We start from the raw sequence: 22,153 nt of genomic DNA on the forward strand, positions 1-22,153 counted from the left end.
TCCAGGAGAAATCTGGAAGCAAGCTTTGTTCCTCAAACTAGCTCAATCTTAACTACTTTGAGAATGAAAAGTTCTACAGACACACACACCTCAGTTTCCTCTTCAAATCTAATAACCAGAAAACCTTCCTGCTCGAGGGCACGCCAGTGTTTTCCATTGTGGGGTTTGGCACGGGGTGAAGTGCTGTTCAGCATTTGTTAATGTCATTCCCACATTCACCATGGACAGCCCCACTCATTTTGGCCATGTTTCCTGGCTAATGGCTTGTGACGAGATGGGGTCAAGGAGCTCAGTCTTTTCTCGAGGGGTGTGGCGGGTCAAGGATCCCATGCATAGGTTTTTCTGAGATCTACACATTGTTCCCTCCTCTGACTCAGTCTGGAGCAACACTATAACACCTCTGTAGAGGTCAACGGGTTCTAAACTCTCCCCCTTCATTTGTTTATATGCCGAACATGCTAAGTGTGTGATTAGGCTCACTAGGACCACTCTTTAATCCAGTGTCCGACTTTAAACTTGTGGGCTAATTAGGAAAGCTAAGCACACTGGGCCTCCTTGTGTGCTTAAGAAAGACTAAATAGTTGCCAGCCTGAGCTGTAGTCCAATTCATGTCTTTTGTAAAAGTTATTGTTTCTTTTGCAGAGTCTACAGATGCCTCATTTCATCTAGTACCTGTCATTGCATCTCATTTAGTTGTGTGGTACTCTGACTAAACTTGAAGAGTGTAAAGGTTATTATTGTAACAGTGAATTATTGGGTTAGTGTTATGCTACATTCCGCTCTAATGCAGGCCTGGCTAATTCATTTAACATTACAGGCCACATTGGACACAGTCCAGTGGCCGCGTACAAGCGAACCAGTGACTGACTGACTGACCGACAAATGACAAATGAGCTTTCTCTGATTACAAATACCTGGGCCACTGACTGACTAACACCTGCCATTCAGCTCCACATACAGTCTCAGTCAGAGGTATAATAAAATATCGCCCAATCAACCTATTAATCACCAGCATTTAGTGTCCGCTTGACCCTGAAGGTCTAACCATGTTAGCTAACATCTCTGAAGAACATCAGGTCTTATCAGGTAGCCGTACAAAATACTGCGTTGGACGTTTAGTAAATTTAGCCCAGTGTGCAACATAAGCTGTGACAGAGTGTTAAAATTCATGCAGGTTTTAGTCTTTAGTCCCGCCCCTCCCTGAAATGAAGATTCTGATTGGTTCTACGTCTAAATTTGACACTCTGTTGTCACATGCCCAGCTAAAATATAGATTCTGATTTGGTTCTGCTGCCAAGTTTGACTCTCTCTTTGTACTCCCTACACTATATGGACAAAAGTATTGGGACACTGACTGAAATTAAGGGTATTAAAAAGAGCTCATCCTGGTCTCTAATGTCCAGGGACAGCCTTCTACCAGATTGTGGATCATTGCTGTGAGGATTTGATTGCATTTATTGACAAGGCATTACTGAGGTCAGGATGTTGGATGTTCACCACCCCACCTCATCCCCAACTCCCGAAATCATCCCAAAAGTATTGGGAGAAGCACTAACCATCATTCCAGAGAACACAGTTCCACTGCTCCACAGCTTAATGCTTGGGGGCTTATTACCTGCTCCATAGAGTCCTTTTTTTTTTAGAGTACTTTTCTCCACAAGGACTGGACAAGCTGTGTATGTGTGTGCATTTTGCACATCTGTGTCAGCGATGGGTGCAACTTAAAGGAGCTGAATGCGTTCGTTAGAAAGGTGTCCGCAAACATTTGGACATATAGTGTAAGTCAGTTAGAGAGAGTGGGTTTCCTTTAAGTGATTAAACTAATTTAAGAACATGGATTTATTTGGTGGGTTGGATTTAGACTTTTACCGGGCCGTATGTTTTCTCCCTTCCCCCACAACCATTCTCTGATGGGCTGGTGTGTGAGGTGGTCTCTGTAGTCAGACAGATGATACAGGCGTAAAAGCCACGGGCAACCATGCATGCACACCTCTCTATCAGCAAATGGAGAGCGACCAGGCTTTACATGAACAAACACTGCACTCTCCCTCAAACGTTTCCTCTATAGGACTGGGCTCCTGCTACATCTTCCTTTTTGTAATAATCCTGTGGCTCACAGCGCCCATTAGCACATGTTAGAGGGTCTCCGTTACCAGCTCTCATGGGCCTGTCCATACTGGTCTGAACAAAAAAGCCAGTCCTGGATCAGTGAGTAAATACTCCCTACAGTTGGGGGTGGATGTGGTGGAAAAGTAATTGTGAGGTAGAGTCAAACAGCAAGATTTATGTTGACCATAGAGAGAGAGAGCGATCTTAAATTGCTGGAGGTGATAAAATTCCCTCCACTACCCCTCACTATATGGGTTTGAGAAAGCTAGTTAGTGCAAGGATGTTTAAATAAATTAGAAAAGTTTTTATTTGCAATCCAAAAAAAGGGCGTTCATGTTTTTAGGTAGGCAACGAAGGGATTTAGATCAGAGTGGGATCAGAGTAGGATCAAAGTGGAACTCTTACCTGTCAGAGTATTTGGTTGGACCTTTTTCAAAGGAAGTGGAGAACCTGCTAAAGGGGAATTCCACCAAGTTTGTCCAGATTTGTGCGGAATTTAGTACTTGTTCAAAGATATAAACCAAGTGCTTCAGTGTCTTGTAATGTGAAATTACACAGGAACAGGAACAGGAACAACAAGTCCATCTGAAGTCCATCTACAAAGATTTTTGGGGTTGTATGTAACGTAAAGGGTAGTAAAATAGTGGTGCATCAAAATGTTTTTGAAAAGCTTTCTTTGGGAGCTTCCCGAACACCTTATTTATCACCAATTGATTTACAGGCATTAAACACTTCAAACACCTAGTTCCCATCACCGCCACTGTGAACAATTCTGACTCTAGGTTTCTCTAAGCACTTCTGAGACATGCATTCCATTGTTTGTCCCTTTAAAAAAGCATGACAGTTTTCTTCAGGTTGGTCTAAATATATTAATATATTATTAATACCATGGTGGGACTTCTTTTTAGGAACCTCTAGCTCAGAATTTTATTTGATCATTTGTCTTAATCACTATGAAAAAAATATGAAAGATGATTTAGGTGATAATCTACCCACAGAGCCTGGTTTCATTGGCTACTTTCCTTTAATTTTACACGCTTCATTTAAGCGTGAAAAGAGAACAGATTGTGGAGTTCTTGTGCCTCAATGAAGAGTGTAAAAGTGAGTTGGAAAAAAAACAACAAACAAATTCCATTAGGGAGACATTTGTTCCAGTCGCTCCGAGGCAGCAGCACACACAAAAGGAAGCCTCACAGGCGTTTTTGGTAAGATTATCTATCAGCCGAGACACTCTTTCAATGCACAGACAAAAGAAGGGGGAGGAGCTGTGGGAGGAAAAGTCCTGAGCTTGGCCCAATAAGGAGCCCCCCCCTCATTCCCTATGAATACTTCACTCCTCCTCTGTACTTTTTCCGCCCGCTTTGAGAGCCGAGTGTGGTGACTCCGGGTGAGAGTGTGTGAGGATTACTGGCTGAGGCATGTCTGCTGCAGGACGTTGTGTGAGCTGCTACTGAAAGATTGGAAGTGACCGTGATGTCTCGGCTTGGACTGTGGCTCGGCCTTGGCTTGCTCGTGAGCCTGTGCGTTGGCCACTCGCATGGATGGTTCTGGTTTGATGACTCCAAGGACAAGGACAAGGGCACGCCGACACCGGCCTATGTCACTGTTGGCAGCATCACTGTACCCACGACAATGCCTAGAACAGAGTACCTGAGGAGTGAAGTCACAGATGCTTCCGCAGTGGTGGAGGTCCCCTCTGAGGGTGAGGAGTTTGGGAGTGGAGGGGGTTCTGGAGCTGGTCATGAGGGTTCAGCATGGGAAGGGCAAATAGAGACAGAGGTTAGACCTGGTTCTGGGATAGAGTCAGTGCCTGGGCTAGATGAACAGTCTCATTCTGGGTCAGGGGTTGGAAATCAGTCTGGGATTGCACTTACAAGCATCTCTAGGCCTCTTCCTTTGGAAGATCAGCAAGTATATGATATGCAGTCCAGTCTGTCTAGTATTTCCAAGAAAAATGTCCCTGTTCTGGCAGAAGATAGGCTGGAGACAAGTCTGACCAAAGTGGAGCTTGCTCAGTTGGACAAGGGCATCGAGACCATAGGGAACATCACTAATCTCACTAGAAATCAATCAAATATTAGTGCAAATGATTCTTTGGAAAGCATCAACAGTAGCTATAGAAACACACCTTCTAGCAAAGGTTCCGGTTGGCATGCTGATCGCAGTAACTCGACACAGTATTCTCCTGAATACTCTGTCTCAAACAACTTACTAACCGCAGGAAGTGACCGTTCTTTCCTAGCTAGCCCGTCACCCACCGCAGAATCCCCGCGATGCCTGCCTGTCGATTCCGACTTGCCGTTTTGCAGCAGGATGGGAGTGGAGAGTTTTGCGGTGCCCAACTTCCTCAACCAGAGCAGCGTGGAGGAAGTGGAGGCATTGCTGCGGGAGTGGGCTTGGCTCTTGCGTTCAGGCTGCCACCATGGCACAGAGTGGTTCTTCTGCCTGCTGGTGGTACCCCGCTGCGGCCCTCCCGGCTTGCCCCCGCAGCTGCCCTGCCGTAGCTTCTGTGAGCTCCTGATCGACAGTTGCTGGATGCTCCTTGGGGGTGGCAGCCGGTTCCCTGTGGACTGCAGCTCTCTCCCCGAGGAGAGCGACGATGGCTATCAGTGCCTGTCAGTTAGTACCCAGAAAGGTAAAAGCAGGTTAGAATGCCATCTCTCTTGTCGACCCTTTTTGAGAGATGCATTTTGAACCCGCGGCCACCTGTCCCTGTGTTGGTGTTGTTCACCTGTGCCAAGGCATTTTTATTTGCTTGTCTGTTTGTCCGTGTACACCGAGTGCTGTGTGGTCTTGAGGCAGGTGGAAGTGCATGGCAATGTGGGTGGGAATGGGGGGTGTAACAGAGTGCTTTATATTGCTCAGCTCATTTACTCAAGTCAGCTCCACTACTTTGCATGCTAATGGAGTAAAGACGCATGGCATGGTCCTGTTGACCCCTTGCATGTTCATGTTAATGGTTTAATGTTTGCATGTGACCTTGTCCAGGGTGCAGTTTTGCTCATAACCCAGTCAGGAGTACTAGTTTCATTTGTCCTCCAGTACAATTAAAAGAAGGGGATCCCTTTCTATCCTTTTTTAGGAGACTTTTAATTACCGTTACTGTACATTCATCTCATTTTATGCAAAGACACTTGAGACAGACATATGTTGATGTTACCTACAAGAGTGTGTAGATGCTCTTAGATGTATTTAGACTAGGGGTGGGCGATATGGTAAAAATATTGCATTGCAATATTGAAGGACAATTTCACAATACGGGCTATTTATCGGGATATTTTGACATGCAGACAAAATGCATTAATAGCAGCAGATTTTCAAAAACTGCTGTTTAGATACTCCAGTACCGTACTGAGTACAGCGATTTCAGTGCACAGTCTGCTGAACTTCATCGAATTAAACAGGACTGGTTACATTACTGCTGATCATCTTAAGCCCAGATGATATCCACGATACGCTCAGAAAATCATATTATGCATTATGATACAATTTTGATGGAATATCGCCATATTGCCCACTCCTAATTTATTTAGACATCCTCAAGAAAGTGTTTTTTTGAGTGATGCCATAAGAGACCCACTTTTGCTTCCTTAAAAAAAGTTTGTGTCAGTTGTGAAGAACCTGTCAGTTGGCAAAAAAACTGTACTTTAAGTGAAGGTTCTTCTGACACTCTCGCATCCCTATTGCAAACATGATTCTTTACGGAACCAAAAGTGGTTCTTCAAAGGCATCACCCAAAGAACCCCTTTGAAGCACCTTGATTTTTAAGGAATGCATGTGCGGTAATCAGATTAATAGATCTGAGAACTGAGAAACTCAGTTTTACCTAAAATGACCTCAATCATGTTCTTTAGGAAGTCAGTAACTGTATCCTCGTGCTGTTTATTAAGCAAGTTCAAGAAATAGGGAACACCAGTATCAAGGAACATGACTATGCCTAGTGTCAAACATTGCTTGTATGAATGAAGTCTTTAAGTTGAAATGTGAGTATGTCTATTCATTCATTGACATCGTATATTAGATTGAGAGATCTGGCATTCTTTATTCTTTCATACGAACTGAAAGGGAATGCATCTCTGTTTGACTAACAAGCAGAGTGAAACAAATGCAACACAGACTTTTCTCCTTCTGTCTTTGCGTTTAAACATCGTGATGATTTGGAAATTGGGCTTTTGGTTTGAGCATGGACTGCATGAACATGCATGAACCTTTTGAAATGATACTTTCTTCCTGTGGTCTGGATTTCCAGACATGGATAAACCAGATGCAGATCTCTTTACAGAGACCGTAATTGAGTCCAGGACTCTTAATCTAACTGAAAACTTTGCCTGAATGTTCTCGTAATCATCTCTCTCTATCTCCAAGCTGTCTCTCAGCAGAGTTCTGTAGAACTGAATGACACTGATATACAATTATAGGCACCCTATTAGAGGATAAAGCAGACTTCCTAACTCTTCCAGCATTTACGGATCTTGTGATTGCGGTCTGTTTTATCTGAGCCGTGTCGGCTCAGAGAATGGTGCTTTGAGCATGAACAGTTTAGTCAACTAGGATGTTGTGATGTTGAGTTGATGGCATATTTCTGTTTCCAAGAAGGAACTGTTGGTTGATTTTATCTGTTGATGGAGGGACTTTTGAAGATTTTATACTGCTCTACTCTTTTTAATAATGGCATCTTTCATTCAGAAATGACTCGGAGGAAAGTACAGTTAGATAGTACCCCCACAACACTGTCACTGTACACTAAACAATGTGCGAATGACTGATTGTTGTTAAAGTCTATTTTCAGACACCTTTAGAGTATCTACTTGTGTAACAGGTTCATATCACATTGCTGGGTCTGAGTGGTCCCAAAAGGGAAAGCATCTGGAATCACTCTTTCCAAATCAGCGGACACAGATACCCCCCAGCTGACTCAGTGCTGTGGGGGCGACAGCAAGACTGAGACTGCGATATTAATGCATTTTTAATGAAAGAAACATAAGAAACATGCACACGGGTCTTGTTAACTTACATACACTTTTGGTGGTCTCTTTTGCAGGCATTGTCAGTTGAGTATTAAAAAATATAATATTTAGATAGAGCCCACTTAATAATTGTAATGTAATTCATTGACAAGGAGATTTCTCCAGAAGTCAGAGAGATATTGAGATATTGGGTAGGTTCATTGTGACTCTATATACCATGGAAAATGTAAACAATGTAAATGTTTATTTTGTAAAAGCAGAAACAAATATATTAATTTGACATTACAAATCCTGCGATTTGACTATTGTGATTGATACTTGGTTGGTTGGAGAGATGGATGATTGGATTAATTGATAGATTGATGGATTGATGTTTAAATTGATGGGATTTAATGGTGAATGAATAGATTGATTCCCAAAATGACAAGTTCAGCAAATAAATCAAACTCATGCTTTACAATGGACAAGTAACTTTTAAGGCATATGATTCAAAACTTAGCTACTATATTACTATAAACAATATGCCATTTACAGTATTTGAGGATGAGGAATTGAGGTGTTGGGCCTTTAGAGTTTAAAGGGTTGAGATTGTTTTCTGTAGAGGATTTACTTACTTGTTTTCCCTCAGAAAATCAGCAAGATTTGAATTTATTTTAACAGGGGTGCTCAAGCTTTTGCACAAAGCTGTATGGTAAATATGTACATATGGCATTCATACATGCATACCTTCTGAAGAAACTGTGGAACTTCTGGGGCCTACTGGACTGTAAAGGCTAATATGGTCCACACCTTTGTCCTTCCTCTGCTCAGATTTTTGGTTTTGTTATTAATTAACCTGTTAGTTAGTTTCCATTTCCCACCCTCGACCAACTTTCACCTCTTATACACTCTGCATAGCTCCCTCCGACCCTTGACTATTTGTCTTTTTTTTCTTTCTCTCACACTCTGTAGACTCTCAGAAACCAGTACACAGTCTACTTGTTCACAGTCAGTAGTCAGCCCTGCTATCTCTCCTTCCTTTCAATCAGTGTATGAGAATTTCTCCTCCCCCCCTCGACTTTATCAGCAGTCATAGGCTTGTCATACACTTGAAATGTCTCTGTGGATGATATCTCTCGCCGCTGTCTTTTTTAAGGAGCGGGAATTTGGATAGATGCTAAAGAGAAGGTGTGGGATCCTCCCACACAGACTTTTTTTTGGCCTGCTGGTGCATATCATAATGCATACACTGTGTCCCTGATGGGCTGAGCTTGTGTGAGAACAGGGCAAATTGTGGTGGGAAGACAACAGTGGGAATACTGTTGGGATTGTACCCGTTAGCTGGACCATCAGGTCAGAGGCCCCACTTACGACCTCTTTACAACAACAGGGTCTCTGACTGGAACCAGACAGTGTCCCCAATTCTCTCTGTGTGTTGGGTCAACTGAGAGGGAAGTTTGAGAACGCAGTTGCTGGAAATACTGGAGATCACAGATGAGGTGCAGTAAAATGAACCGGAAAGCTTAAGAAAGATGGGCTTTGTTGCTGGAAGGATGGTTTAAGCCTGAGCACATCGCTTATGATGTATTTGCTGGTATTCGGTTCCTCTCCTGCTCGGTGGTAGGCCTAATATTAAAATGTGTTTGCTGATGTTACTTGGCAGTGCTTGATGTCAACAGGCCCCAGTGTTGGCTCTCCTAATGCCCGTGTTAGCCAAAGAAAACAGAACAGTTATGGTGGGTTGATTTTTTCAAAATACAGACAAAGGCAAACTCTCTGTTGCTCTGTATTGTCTCACAAATGGCATTCGATGCCATTAGACCCATGAGGATGAGCCTGTAAGGCTATGACGGTGTGGGTTGACTCTAGGAAGGCTACAGTTACTTACTCCATGTGTAAGAAATGGCAAAAACTTCCCTGTGTGTGGATTAGCTGGGGCCTGATCAAATACAGTGTGTCTCTGTGTCTGTGGTTAAACTCAGAAAGCAGATCACCTACTTTCTCTACTTCTGCTTCTAGTGAGAGGTTCTGATGAGGGGAATTTGCAAAGATAAGCGGCAGTTTGTCTCAATGTCAGGTTTAATGGCCCCCTTTTTAGAAAGCGTTCAGATTTACTGGCCTTAAGACATCGTATTTTTTGTTGTCACCCTCTTCAGTAAGAGCAAGCAGTTGATTAGTGGAAAGAGTTAAATAAGAAATAGTTCTCCTGGCCTCAGCCCATGCCAAGCAGTTAGACATCGGGCAGAGAACAGAACAGATCTTATCGTTAATACCTTACCAACATCCTAAGTAAATGAAATGCCATTACTGAAAGTGAAAGACTGGTCAGAGTCCAATGCCAACATCTCAGCATCTCTGCCCAAATGCACCAAGTTCCCTTTACTCTTCCTGAAGCAAAGAAGCACAATCAGCCTTTGTTCCGTTCTGCATTTAATCTTGTTAGAAAAAAAGGCAGCAAAGAGAGCTTTGACTATGTTTGATCATCCCTCTGTGGTCCTGTTGTTCTGTCTAATTCCTCCACTTTGCTGAAGCGATATTGATCGCTTTTAAATGTACTTGATTGTTTAGAAGACAGCAATTCTTTACAGACTGCTTCTGCGTCCACATGTGAACTTTGGCCCCTTGTGATCATAGAGTAACATGTGCAAAGATTTCAGCAACATGGGAAAAGGTCATGAGAGGTCTCGAGAGCCCCTGAGGTGGTGTTTTAACTTGTGACTTAGCATGACTGGCTGCCTGGAGACAAGGACAAACCTTTCCAAGCCATCTACTTTCTTCTTAGAATTAAAGAAGCCTGGAGCCGTGCTGGAGGGAAGCCAACAGTTCCATGTCTTTGCTGTCCCAAAAGAACATGTATCTCCATGATTTCAAACTTCAGTGTTTTCTTGTCATTTGAGTGGAATTGCGTTCTTCTTCTCTTAGCAAAAGCTCACATTGTTTTTAAAAATGAAGGCGCCAAAGAGGCTTCCTTGCATAATGCCATACACTGTAGTTTTTACACAAATAAATAAAGCCTGTGAAGACTGAATAAACTGTAGTATATCCCACATATTACTATTGTCAGGAGTTAATATGTGTGATCTTTTTCCAGATCAGAGTTGAAGCAACTTGGTGAATGGACAATGATTGGCCAAGGCAAGCTTTTAAAAGCACACTTTTAAAAATAACAAACTGCACAGATGCTGGATTTACCCATTTTTCTCATATTGATGTTTCTCAAGTCCAGTAACTGAGTCAGGGTTTGTGTGCAAAGCAACCTAAGTAAAACTCACACCTTTTCCTTTGGCTCCTAGCACCATATGGTTGCATACTAGGTGTGTCCCCACTTCGCTAGTCATTCCCCCCAAGCTACCTTTCTTGGGTATGCAGTTATATTTTGTATAATGGTCGGTTGCTTGGTCTAATAATAGTCAGTTAAGAAATGAAAGACTTGCACTTAAAAATGTGAGGTTATTCACTTTCATTTGAGATTCTGGGTTAACTGAAAGGATTCAAAGAAAAATATTCAGAGATAAAGACTTTTAAGTTATTCTGGCCTCATGTATTTGATTTGTTCCAACATACAATTTTCAATTTGTTCAACAAAGCTTAAGGAAAAAGCTCAAAAGTGAACTTATCCAGGTTTCCATTGTAGAAGAACCAACTCTGGTTGCCTAAAGAACCTTTCAGTGAATGTTTCTTTAGAGAGTCATTTTGGGTGTTTGAAGAACTTCCACATAATGTAAAGGTTTTACCCCAAACCCCAAAATTAGTAACAAACCTTTACGGTTCAACCTTTAAAAGATTTCTCAAAAATCTCTTTTTCAAACATGGTTCTTTATGGAATTAAACCATGTTCTTCTATGGTATCCCTTAAAACCCTTTGTGTAGCCTTTTCAAGCCTTTTTAGGTACCTATGTGTGTATGGATGTGCTTACTCAGTCTGTTTTCCTCTCCACAAAGTGCTTGCAAACAGGATGACATGGGCTTTTGTTTTCTTCAGTCCAATCAGACCAGGATGGAGGGTGAGCTGAGGAGTGTAAAACACACCAGCTCATTCCGAGGCATTGGTTTTCTCTGCCTCACTGACTGCACTGACTAATTTAGCTGTCACAGGTTAGCGTCAAGAGAAAAGCCTGTCTGCATGAATAGATCATCTAATTAAAGTGCTAATTTTTAACTCTTGATGCTGATAGACTTGAACACAGTTAACAGATCAATGCTTTGCGGGTCTCAGAAGTGCTGGTTTGGGAATTGCTGGGAATTGTCAAACATTTGTAAATTGCTTTCAGTTGTGTTTTAACCAGGTATACGATCCTACAAGAAACGATGTGCATACCTTCAGAAAGCTTGGTAGACATGCAAAACTCATTAACTTAATCTCTGGCAGTGGCTTAAGTCAGAGCACTAACCGGAGAAGATCTCATTTCAGTTAATGGCAATAATTACCTGAAGGGTTGCTGTTTGTCTGGAGTGTGTGGGTAATGTCAGACTCTGCCACATCAAGTTACTTCCGAAATTCCCTTCCTGCTCTCCTGTCTTTGGTTTTAAGTGAAAGTGACCAAGAATGTTCGCATGTATCCATCCTAAGAGGTGAGGTCCTATCATTAGAACCAGCGAGCGTGTCCTATTTACCCATAACGTTCACAGCAGCTTCTTGGCCTGGTGTTGGAATGCTGCATGCTGGTAATAGGGCAGAGACATGTGCACTATGGTTGGCAGGGCACTTCAAGGCATCAGATGACCACATCATAGGGGAATGAGGTTAAACCAAAAAAAAAAAAAAAGAAGCAAAGCATGATACTCGCAAAGCAAAGCTTGTCTCTGTTTTAGAGACGTGCACCACATTCCTGTTCATTACCGTTTCTGGCTTCTTCAGCTGCCTGTTGAGCTTGGAGCCTGTTGCATGGGTATTATACAAATGAAATAATATGCAGATCCTGCACATCTTGAAATGAAAAACACCAATTGACAACCAAAGTGTTTACGAGAGTCATTACTGTCAACTGGCTGGCTTTGTGCTCGTCTTCCAGAACAGACCCAACTTGCCTCAAGGGCTTCTCACAGTCTGACTTTTTATTTTCGTAAAACATCTGGATTCTTCTGTCACATTTTATCGCCTGTTCTCAGAGAAGTAGCAGTCAAGGTCTTGAGGTTCCCTAAGGTGATTTGTTTTTTTGTAAATCCTAGCCAAGCAAGTCTTAGGGGGCTCCTCCTTCCAGTCTTACACAGCCTGACAGTGCCGTACATATGGGTCACACCACAGGGTGCCGAGTTTCCAGTTCCGTTCTTCACCCAGCAGCACCTGGTCATGATCAAGACGCAAAGCCCTTAGTGCTTGTTCTCTTCTAGCTTTATCATTATCCTGTCAAGGCCTGACACGAGTTTCCGCTTTTGTTTGGTTGTTTTAAGCCTTCCCTCCCTGCGTACTTTTCAACAAAACTGACGGCGGGGGTTTCAGACATTACATCTCTGCCCTGGATGAAGCATGTTGCCACATTTCTTGCAAGCTGCGATGCTTTTGTTGTTGTGACAAAGGTCTTTCAGCTGTGCTTTTTTATCCAGTAATGGGCTCTGTAGACCACAGGCATCGCCTCAGCCTCATGGTCAAGCGCATATGTTTTGACTCGGAACAAGACCACCATCTGCAGCACTTAATGAACTTCGAGAGCCCGAGAGGACTTTGATCTGTGTTTGATAAATAAGGCCACGTGCTTGGAAGCTAAGCTGAGTGGTGTGTTAGTAGCTACATTAGAGGTCATTGTTCAAAACAGTGATTTTTCTAGCATGAAGGCAGCTTGAGCTTTTTCACACTGACATCATTTTCATCACAGTGTTCATGAATCATCTTGAAGCAGCAGTTTTTAGCCAAATACTTTACCCCAGACGGGCGATCAGTCAAGACTGGTTTGCTCTACAGAGTTTTTTTTTTTTTTAGGTGAAACTAATGTATCAGCATCCTGCAAACTGCATTCTTAATTTATACATCACACTTGTACCTCAAACTGTGTCTAAACCTGTGTTTTCTTTTTAATTAGTTCAACCTATTTCTTGTAGACACAAAAGGTACAAAATATGCGCTAGGCAATTCTTCTCATAAATGCTTTAATGCATTTCACTGTTGTCACTGTAAAGTGGCAGGGCCTAATACTGGCTATAAAAGTCAGATACACCATCTGACACTAAATCATAAACTCCCTGCTGACAAAACAACCCCCAAAAAACTACCTGGCCAGCTCAAGATGGTCAAGCTGGTTAAGTTTAGCTTCTGACCAGCATAGGGAATGTTTTTGTTTGGGTTTTTGGTTTAGCAGGTCTACAAACATTATCAAACTAGCCAAGCTGAACAACCAGTATGGCTACATTTGACCATGATTGTTGAACAGCATGACCAACATGACCGGCGAAACCAAGCTGGCTAACCAGCATAACCAGCAGGACCAAGCTGGTCGACCAGTATGACCAAATGCAAAGTACACTATGCTGGTCAGTAGCTGGTCAGTAGCAGCCATTTTTGAGCCTACATGTTTGTTTTTTGTTTTTTCTCATAAACCCACAATAACTATTAGTCTATTTGAGAGTACCAAAGAACTCTGGTGTGAGGATCCCAGTATGGGATGATTTACTGCTGGCTGTCAGCATCTATTACTGATTAGCTACATTGGCCACATATAAAAATAATAAATCTACATATATATTTAGACATATATTTTGGCTGACATAAGGGCAAGAGGGAAACACTTTAATTTGATTTGGCTAAATCATCACATTAATAAACAAATACACGATTCTGTTCAATTTGGCTGTAATTGTATTTATAGAATGAATTTGTTGTAGCTGGTGTGTCTGATTGTGAAGTGTGTGACATGGGCATTTTGAGTCCATCTTCAGATTTTTGTGCCACATATACCAACAAGCAGTTGTAGCACTAGTTTAGTTTCAGTGCTCATCACTGCTGCTGCTTGTGTAAATTAAGAGATTCTCTCAGTTTAAATCATCGTTTCGAGTTTGAGACATTGTCTTGTTGAGATTTTCTTCATAGGTGGAGCTGAATTCCCCCTTATACAAAATGTTGGTATTTTAGGGGTCTTCCTATTCACATGGGGTTTGTGCTTTGAGACTTTATGAAAAACTTTTAGTGGATTTGTCTCAAGGCCTTAAGAGTTTCTTTTGCAGAGGTCAAATGGCTTGTTTTGATAAGGGACCCTGGTATTTTAGAGTGATCTGTGTGGGCAGACTTGCTTTATTGTACCTCTCTCTAGAGGTGACCTACACAGGATCCTCTTAGGGGAAAGCTGAAAATCGCTCTGCAATAAAAAAGGAGAATTTGCTGACATCAGTGTTGCTGAGTGAAAGTCATTTCCTATTATGGCAAAGGGTTTATTCCCAGAAGGTTTCAACATATTGCTCTGATTTTATTGGGGTATTTAGTATATATTATACTGCAGTGCAAGTATGTGTAATGTACTGAAACGTAGGGTAAAAGCAAGGGAATGTTCTCTCAAGCTTTCTACAATGTCGGAGTCATGCACATTTGTGCATGATCTCAATTATCTTATACTGAGGATCTTACTATATGAAAAGAGGGTCTTTTGTGTTCTCATGTGAAGTCTTACCCCTAAAGCATCCCCAAATGACCTTGTTTTTATAAACAAAATTTTGAAATCCTCCCTCTTAAACCAACAATTCCCTCAAGAATGCTGTAGTTCCTAAAGATGAATAAGAGCTGTGGTGTAACTGGTGGTTCTCACTAGTTTTTGTTTGTTGTTAAGCCCTTTTCACTCTTAAACATTACCAGTAAAAGTCCCCTGGCTTGGAGATGCATGCATTCATCTATTCTTACTTGAATGCCATGAAACTCCTGGTAAACAGGAGGTGGCATGAAACTGGACCAAATCAACATTTTTACGAGCTCTGTATAAAAGACTATTGCGTTTATAGTTCTGTTCACATGCACGGCATGTTTCACTTTTTGATGGGAAACATCCTCTCACGATGCACTGAAGTTTATCCATGTATGAGTTAGTATTAGATAGGATCTTATGGAGTCCCACATGGTTCTATTTTGGGGCCTATGTAACTGATGTTAATTGTGACAGTAATATTGTTATGAGAGTAGCAAACTGGGGACTTGCAGGGTCTAAGGGGTTAAAAAGAAACTGAAGTAATGTTTCTTCATATTTACACTTTTAAACACCCAATTTCTTTAGTTAGTCAGCATCTTTGAGTAAAACATTCCTCTAGGTTGTGGTCCCAGCCTAACAACATGCTTTTCTAACTGGGTTCCCTTCCTTCACTTCCAAATATTACCTTCAGCTCCATCCCAGCCCATCCCTTCTCTTTCCCATCACCTGTGTCCTTGTGTTATATACCCGTCTAATTCAACTCTTCTCCCTCCACAGAAAATGGCGTGTCACTCCAGCAGCTCATTGGTGAACCTCTACCCAGTGGGGTCGACAAGATCTATGGACCAGACAACAACCCAGGCTATGTGTTCGGGCCGGATTCTAACACAGGTCAGCTGGCCCGAGCACACCTGCCCAGCCCTTTCTACCGTGATTTCTCTCTTCTCTTCAACCTGAAGCCCACCTCCACGAAAGCTGGTGTCATCTTCTCCATCACCGACTCTTCTCAGAAGATCATGTACGTGGGAGTGAAGCTGTCAGCTGTGAAAGGAGGAAAGCAGAACATCAAGCTCTTCTACACAGAGCTGGACTCTCAGACCTCCTACGAGGCAGCCAGCTTCAGTGTGCCCTCCATGGTTAACTCCTGGACCCGCTTCTCCATCAGTGTACTGGACGACCAGGTGTCCCTCTTTTTCAGCTGCGACTCTGACCCCCAGGTTGTCCGCTTTGAGCGTTCCCCAGACGAGATGGAGCTGGAAGGTGGAGCTGGGCTCTTCGTTGGCCAAGCTGGTGGAGCCGATCCTGATAAGTTTCTGGTATGTGTGCCTCTTCATATAGTGCCTTCAGCAATCATAGCAGGGTAGTCCAGGAACACAGGAGAGAGCTGGGGATAACTGTAGCTGGTAATTAAAGTTTTGTGTTCTGAAAAAGCAGACGGTTGGTCCTAGCTGAGGTAAGCACACGAAACAAATGGAAACCACTGCGCCTGTCATGATTCCTGTTTGATTTGATTGTTTAAATTGGGTTCCTTTACATACTGTAGGCTATACAGGTCATGCCATTGCTGGAATCTGCGGAAGAGGAGTTAATTGCACTTTCAAAACCACGGGGGAGCAGTTAGCTCCTCCAGGCTCTTCATGTGGAAATCCTGTATTTGACCCATGACAACTCGTGATCTCATCAGAGAAAAAAAAAGGGTTTAATTGAATTTGCCTGATCCAAAAATGTGCATTATTTTTACATGGATGAAGTAGGGGTGTAATGATGTGCAACATTGATTATTTGATTTGATACTATGCCGGGGAGTCTAGTTTTACAGTACAGTAAAAAAAAGTGCCTAGAAATGTGTGTTGTATAAATAGCGGTAATATTATAGATATCTAAAATATATGCTTCTTGTTCTTTATGTTGTGTCAGAATTTTATGATGAATGATCCAGTAGAAATGCTTAAAAATGACTTTGGCTTCTATTGAAAGTTTAAAAGTTTTTTTCTTCTCCATTTTGGAGGTACTAGTTTTTTGCCTGACAGCAATGATATAGTATTTCTGTGGGAATTCTGTAAAAAATATTGTAGGATTGCTGAACTGTGGATCTTTTTGTTATCATTTGTTATCATTTCCATATGGTATGGAGCCCCCGCTGGTGACATTCCACATTAATGAAACATATACACAACTTAGTAAAGCATGGGGACATAATCCTGAGTCATGGCCAAGACTTAGTAAGGCGTGGGAATGAGATCCTAAGTTGTGATCTTGTTTCCACATCTTACTAAGTTGTGGGAACAAAAAATGTTAAGTTGTGGTCATGTAAGTTCCCATGCTTCGTTCCCACATCCATAGTTTTATTTATTTTAGATGTCACCAGTGGGGCTTTGTAAATATGCTAACTGTAAGTGACTCAAGTAGTTCTGCTGAATGTCCTGCTGAAAACCAATCTAAATAGAATCAAGAGATGGAGATATATGTGATATATGTACATATAATAAATGTAACTACTGTAAAACGTATGTGTACATTTACATCAGTCCAGATGAAGGAAAGAGAACAGAGTTCATCATATAGTTCATAATCATATGTCATGATATTCAGAAAGAGTCATGAATCATCAGAAACAAATATGAACTAATATGTCAGTTATGTAGTTATGAGAATGAAGAATTGAGACATGGTCCCACATATGGATCTCTGAGGGTTTCATATGCCTTGTTAATGTGATTTCCACAACAGTCAGCAGAAGTTAGTACACACACTGCTAATGGACTAGCTTTATACAGAGGTCGGGACATCGTCTCCATGTAAATCTCCAGTATTGTATGAAACATTTTCGAGGTCATATAGTGCAACCGAACCCTTAAAGAGGAAATGTGGAGGTGTTTTTTGGAGGCAGTGGGTTTTGAAGACTGAACCTAAAGCAGACGCAGCCTCCCCCTAACCCAGTCTGTGTGTGGAGAATCTCAGCTGACCGTTCTAACTGTGATTTGTGGTTGTACCGCAGTATACCGTGGGCTTCATTTCAAGTTTAAAGCTCCGCTCCAGGATACGGAAATAGAGCTTTAGAGGAACCAGCCTCCAAGTTGCTTTCTGTAGTTTGGAGGAGGGGTTGATTGACCTTCTAGATCTGTGAACAAGAACAACTGCAGTCTTTCAGCCAAATGGATTCGTTGCCAGCTGCAGTGGTTTCCCGATCTGTAAAAGTATGTGACAGAGTGCCTTTTCCCCTGTAAGGTAGATTTTACTGCTGCACAAGGAGTTGTCCTTGTAAATCACTACGAATTCAGGTTTATACTGCCCTGTTACACAATACACAGATTGTTAGGTAAGTCACCCCACCATAAATTTCCATTTCTCCACATCATTCATGAACTTAAGTGGAACAATGCAAGAGTTATGAACGTCCATTCCTTAATGCTAGATTGTTCGACAATAAAAGCATCAGTATTGGACCTGCTCCAAAATATGCAAACATGATCTCCAGTGAACTGTGAAGTTAGATTTGCACTGTAGATTTACAGTGTAAGTTACTATCAGATAAGTGTTTGTTTAGGTAGAGATAGCTACTCATGCGCCTACAATTATTACAAATATATAGAAACTATATAATACTAATATAATACTAATATAATACTTATATTTTCATGGTTTAGAATGAACTTAGCCCCTTATATCAGCTCCACTGACCATATAGGAGCACTGTGTAGTTTTACAATTCCAGACTGTATCCATCTGTTTCTCTGCGTACTTTGTTATTAGTATTATTTTAATGCTCAGGACCCCACAGGACTGACAACCATAGAGCAGGCATTATTGGCTGGTGGGTCATTCTCAGCCCTGCAGTGACACTGACATGTTAGTGTGTTGGGTCAGACAAAGCAGTACAGCTGGAGTGTTTAAACACTGTGTCCACTCACTGTCCACTGTTGATGATCATCCTTTAGTCCATCTTTAATTGTCACAGGAGACTGTTGGCTAGATATTTCTGGTTGGTGAACTATTCTCAGTCTGTATCTGATCCACTCATACCATTGCAGCACACACTAACACTCCACCACCATGTCAGTGCCACTGCAGTTCTGAGAATGACCTGCCATCCAAATAATACCTGCTCTCTGGTGGTCCTGTGGGGTCCTGAGCATTGAGGAACAGGGTGAAAGGAGGCTAAGTATGCAAGTATGTTCTTCTTAAAACCTAATATAATTTGTAGGTTCTTTAAATAAATAGCTCTTTAAAGAACCACAGTTTGGAAGGTTCCTTGCATAAGGAACCCTCTCTGGCACCTTTATTTTTAGGAGAGTACAGTAAGAACTGAGAAAATAACCTTTGGATCAGACAGTCAGACTACCCTAATGCTGAATGGTTACCTCCCTGCTACCTATTAGCCATGGCAGCGCTGTCCTGCTGTCTGCCCATAACCATAGTGAGGAGACCACGCTGGTGGGAATGCTCCTCATTCTGTGCGTGATGGAGCTTCCACAATAGGCATTCAGGAGCAGATGGGTGGGATGCGCCCCAGTATGACTCCTCTAATCTCACCATGTTTCATGTGGTCTTGGGAGGCATTTCAGAGTGACGTTGGTAATGGCCCCGTAAGTAGTCGACTATCATAATTACAGGCTTCATTAGGCCGGATATGATTACTGTACGCTTGCTCTCATTAGAGCTGCACAGTAATCGGCAGATCTGTGGCTTCGTATGAACCGGGCTGGAACTGGGGGTTTTTGTGTGAGTTTCTCACCGGGGGTCAGGGTGCACAACAAAGGCTCAATTAAGGCATCATAAAGCCCCCTTTGACTGCATTCCCAGGCCAAACCTTTGACCCACACCCTGGGCATTCAGTGGGGGAGAAAAGTGCTGTTGTTTTTGAAGATAAATTCCTGTTACTGTCAACCCGCTGCTGCCCTCGTTTGGAGAAGGTCTTAATGAGACAGAGGTGAAGCAGCTGCCTGTGCATGTTGGGCCTACAGGGTCCTGTTCCTCTGTAGATGCTAGCCTGCATGGCTTCACAGTAAGGAAAGTAATTGTGATGATGTCCATGAAGGGGATTTCACACTGGGGAGCAAATGGGGGCTATGCTTTTGAAATCTGGAGCATCAGACACATGTTGCGGTCTGATTATGTCTGATTATGTTGGCCTGTGCTGTGGTTCTCTAGAGTGAGGAAAACGTGGAGAATTTGACATAGGTCTAATAAGGAGGCAGGTGCACTAATACAGTACACACTTGTACACATGACATCATGGCTGTCAGATACATCAGAAACCCACCTGCTCACCTGTGTGTGTGTGTGTGTGTGTGTGTTTGTGTGTGTGTATTCCAGGGTGTTATTGGAGATCTGAAGGTTGTTGGAGACCCTCGAGCAGCAGAGCGGCACTGTGAAGAAGAAGAGGATGACTCGGATGCGGTAAGTCCAAAAGCACCTCTAGCATGAGCCAAAAACACAGATAATCACACTCTCGCACATATTTTATCATGCTAGTTGACACATGCAGCATTAGCTAAAAAAGAGCTTTGAATGTATCAGAGGAGACATGTTAAGTCCTTACTCTGCCAGGATCGGGAGCATTGCTAGTGCTAAGGGGAGTTACGAAAGGGTGGGTTAATTGGCAGTATTGGGAGAATTGATAGTCAGCCAAAAGGTTTCAGTAAAAGTGACGTAACACATGCTGTACCTAGAATTTCTTTGTTATATCAAATAGAAATGATATTGTTTTTGTTGTTATTGAGATACCGAAATACATATAATTAAGCAGCAGTCCTTAAATATTGCTGTGGTGAAGACCTGCAACCCCACTGTATACACTCCAAATGTTTGCGGACACCCCTTCTAATGTATTCATTCAGCTACTCAAAGTTGCTCTCATTGACGCAGATGTGCAAATGCACAAATATACACAGCTTGTCTAGTCCCTGTAGGGAAGTATTGCCGATAGAATCGGACTCTCTGGAGCAGATAAACAGGAACCTGTTGGGCTAGATGGGCACTGAGGAACTGTGTTCTCTGGAATGATGGTAATCTATCCACTACTGAATTGGGGAGTTGGGGATGAGGTGGGTTGATGATCATCAAGCATCCTACTACTGAATGCAATTAAATCCTCACAGTAATGCTCCTAAAATCTAGTAAAAAGCCATCGTCCCTGGACAGTAGAGATAGTTACTCCAACAAAAGCAGGATGAGCTAATTTTGTATACCCTTGATTTTGGGAAAAACAGTGAATGAGCAGGTGCCCCAATACTTTAGTCCATATAGAATAGATTGTTGCTCCAAAATGATAACTTAACAGGAGGAAAAAAATAACATTGAGTTTCATTTTGGAGCATTTCTATTGGTCCATTATGAAATTTGGATACAATGAAAATAACAACAACCAAAATCACAATGTCAGGAAGTGAAGAAAATCATGTATGTGTTTGTGTGTATATATTTATTTGTTTTTGTTTTTTTTGTTTGTTTTTTTTGGGTAGGGGTGGAATTCTTGGATCAGATCAGTCTAATATATCAGTGGGAATTGTAAAGACCAGCTTTAGTACCCAGTGTAGAGACTATTGATTCATTATTTAATATTAAAATGTTAATAAATACACCTATCTAGTAGTGACAGAACTAGATATCTTCAGAGGTTCTGCTTTGTTTGGCTTTGTCCTCCCTATCTTAAAAAAAGGCACAGGTAATCTTTGTGGGCTGATATTTAACAGCCCTGTGGCGGGTAGTGCCTGGAATACACTCAAAAGAATGCTTTGCCTCCTGTCAGGTTTTCCATAGGGTGAACCCTTAACACTGGCCAAGATCTACGGCCTCCAGAGATCAAGATAACATTGATTGAATGTTTGTTTTTCACAATGTGTAAAAGGAAGAAGAGGAAGTGAAATTCATCACAATCTCCAGTCTCTCACAACCTCCCCACCTTTCTCTCTCTCTCTCTCTCTCTCTCTCTCTCTCTCTCTCTCTGTCTCTCTCCACCTACAGGCCTCTGGCGATTATGGAAGTGGATATGAAGACTCTCGCACAGTCTCGGTATTGTCTTTTATTTCCACTCAATGCTCCTCAGACCTCTGCTAAGATTTCCTTTGTGTTTGTAACCCTGTGACCCCAATCACTCCCAGTTAACCTCTACACAGTCTACATAGGCTCAACACACCGTCAGACAGCACAGTGTCCTGAGGTTCCGGGCTGTTCCCGAGTTTTGGCAGGGCCATTGCTTGTATAGAGTCTTATCTTCAGGGAACTGGGGAGGGGGGCAATTCCGACTCTGCAGGGCCTAAGACCAGCACCGCCCTGCACGAATCAGGTGTGTTTGAGAAGAAAGATCACCATACTGACCTGGATTCCATGGCTGGAGTTGGACACCATTCTGGAAGGAAGCTCAGTTAAACAATCAAACACTTTGTCATCCATGGCTGAGTGTCAGATGTAAAGCACAGTCACACACAGATAGTGGACCATATGGAGTTTGAAATTAACCCTCAGCCCCTAATACCCAGAGCTTTTGTCTGA

The 22,153-nt window shown here is 42.3% G+C and overlaps 2 protein-coding genes across 5 annotated transcripts in view; both read left to right on the top strand.

The window, feature by feature from the left end:
- The window catches only part of col18a1a (collagen type XVIII alpha 1 chain a), a 102,072-nt gene that overhangs the window by 55,667 nt on the left and 24,252 nt on the right, over nucleotides 1–22,153 (top strand). For 3 of the 4 annotated variants that reach the window (XM_072685556.1, XM_072685557.1, XM_072685559.1), the window contains exons 1-4: nucleotides 3,583–3,811; nucleotides 15,437–15,975; nucleotides 19,976–20,059; nucleotides 21,626–21,673. In XM_072685556.1, coding sequence (XP_072541657.1) covers nucleotides 3,583–3,811; nucleotides 15,437–15,975; nucleotides 19,976–20,059; nucleotides 21,626–21,673 — 900 coding nt within the window. Of the gene's footprint in view, nucleotides 1–3,582; nucleotides 3,812–15,436; nucleotides 15,976–19,975; nucleotides 20,060–21,625; nucleotides 21,674–22,153 lie in introns of those variants that run through there. The other variant, XM_072685558.1, reaches the window with a different exon arrangement.
- Nucleotides 4,030–12,721, top strand: LOC140561112 (secreted frizzled-related protein 5-like). Its single transcript, XM_072686051.1, has 2 exons — nucleotides 4,030–4,744; nucleotides 12,600–12,721. The coding sequence occupies exons 1-2, from the start codon at nucleotides 4,030–4,032 to the stop codon at nucleotides 12,719–12,721; spliced, it is 837 nt and encodes a 278-aa protein (XP_072542152.1).

The sequence above is a fragment of the Salminus brasiliensis genome, chromosome 8, assembly GCF_030463535.1.
Source record: "Salminus brasiliensis chromosome 8, fSalBra1.hap2, whole genome shotgun sequence".
Taxonomy (NCBI): Eukaryota; Metazoa; Chordata; class Actinopteri; order Characiformes; family Bryconidae; genus Salminus; species Salminus brasiliensis.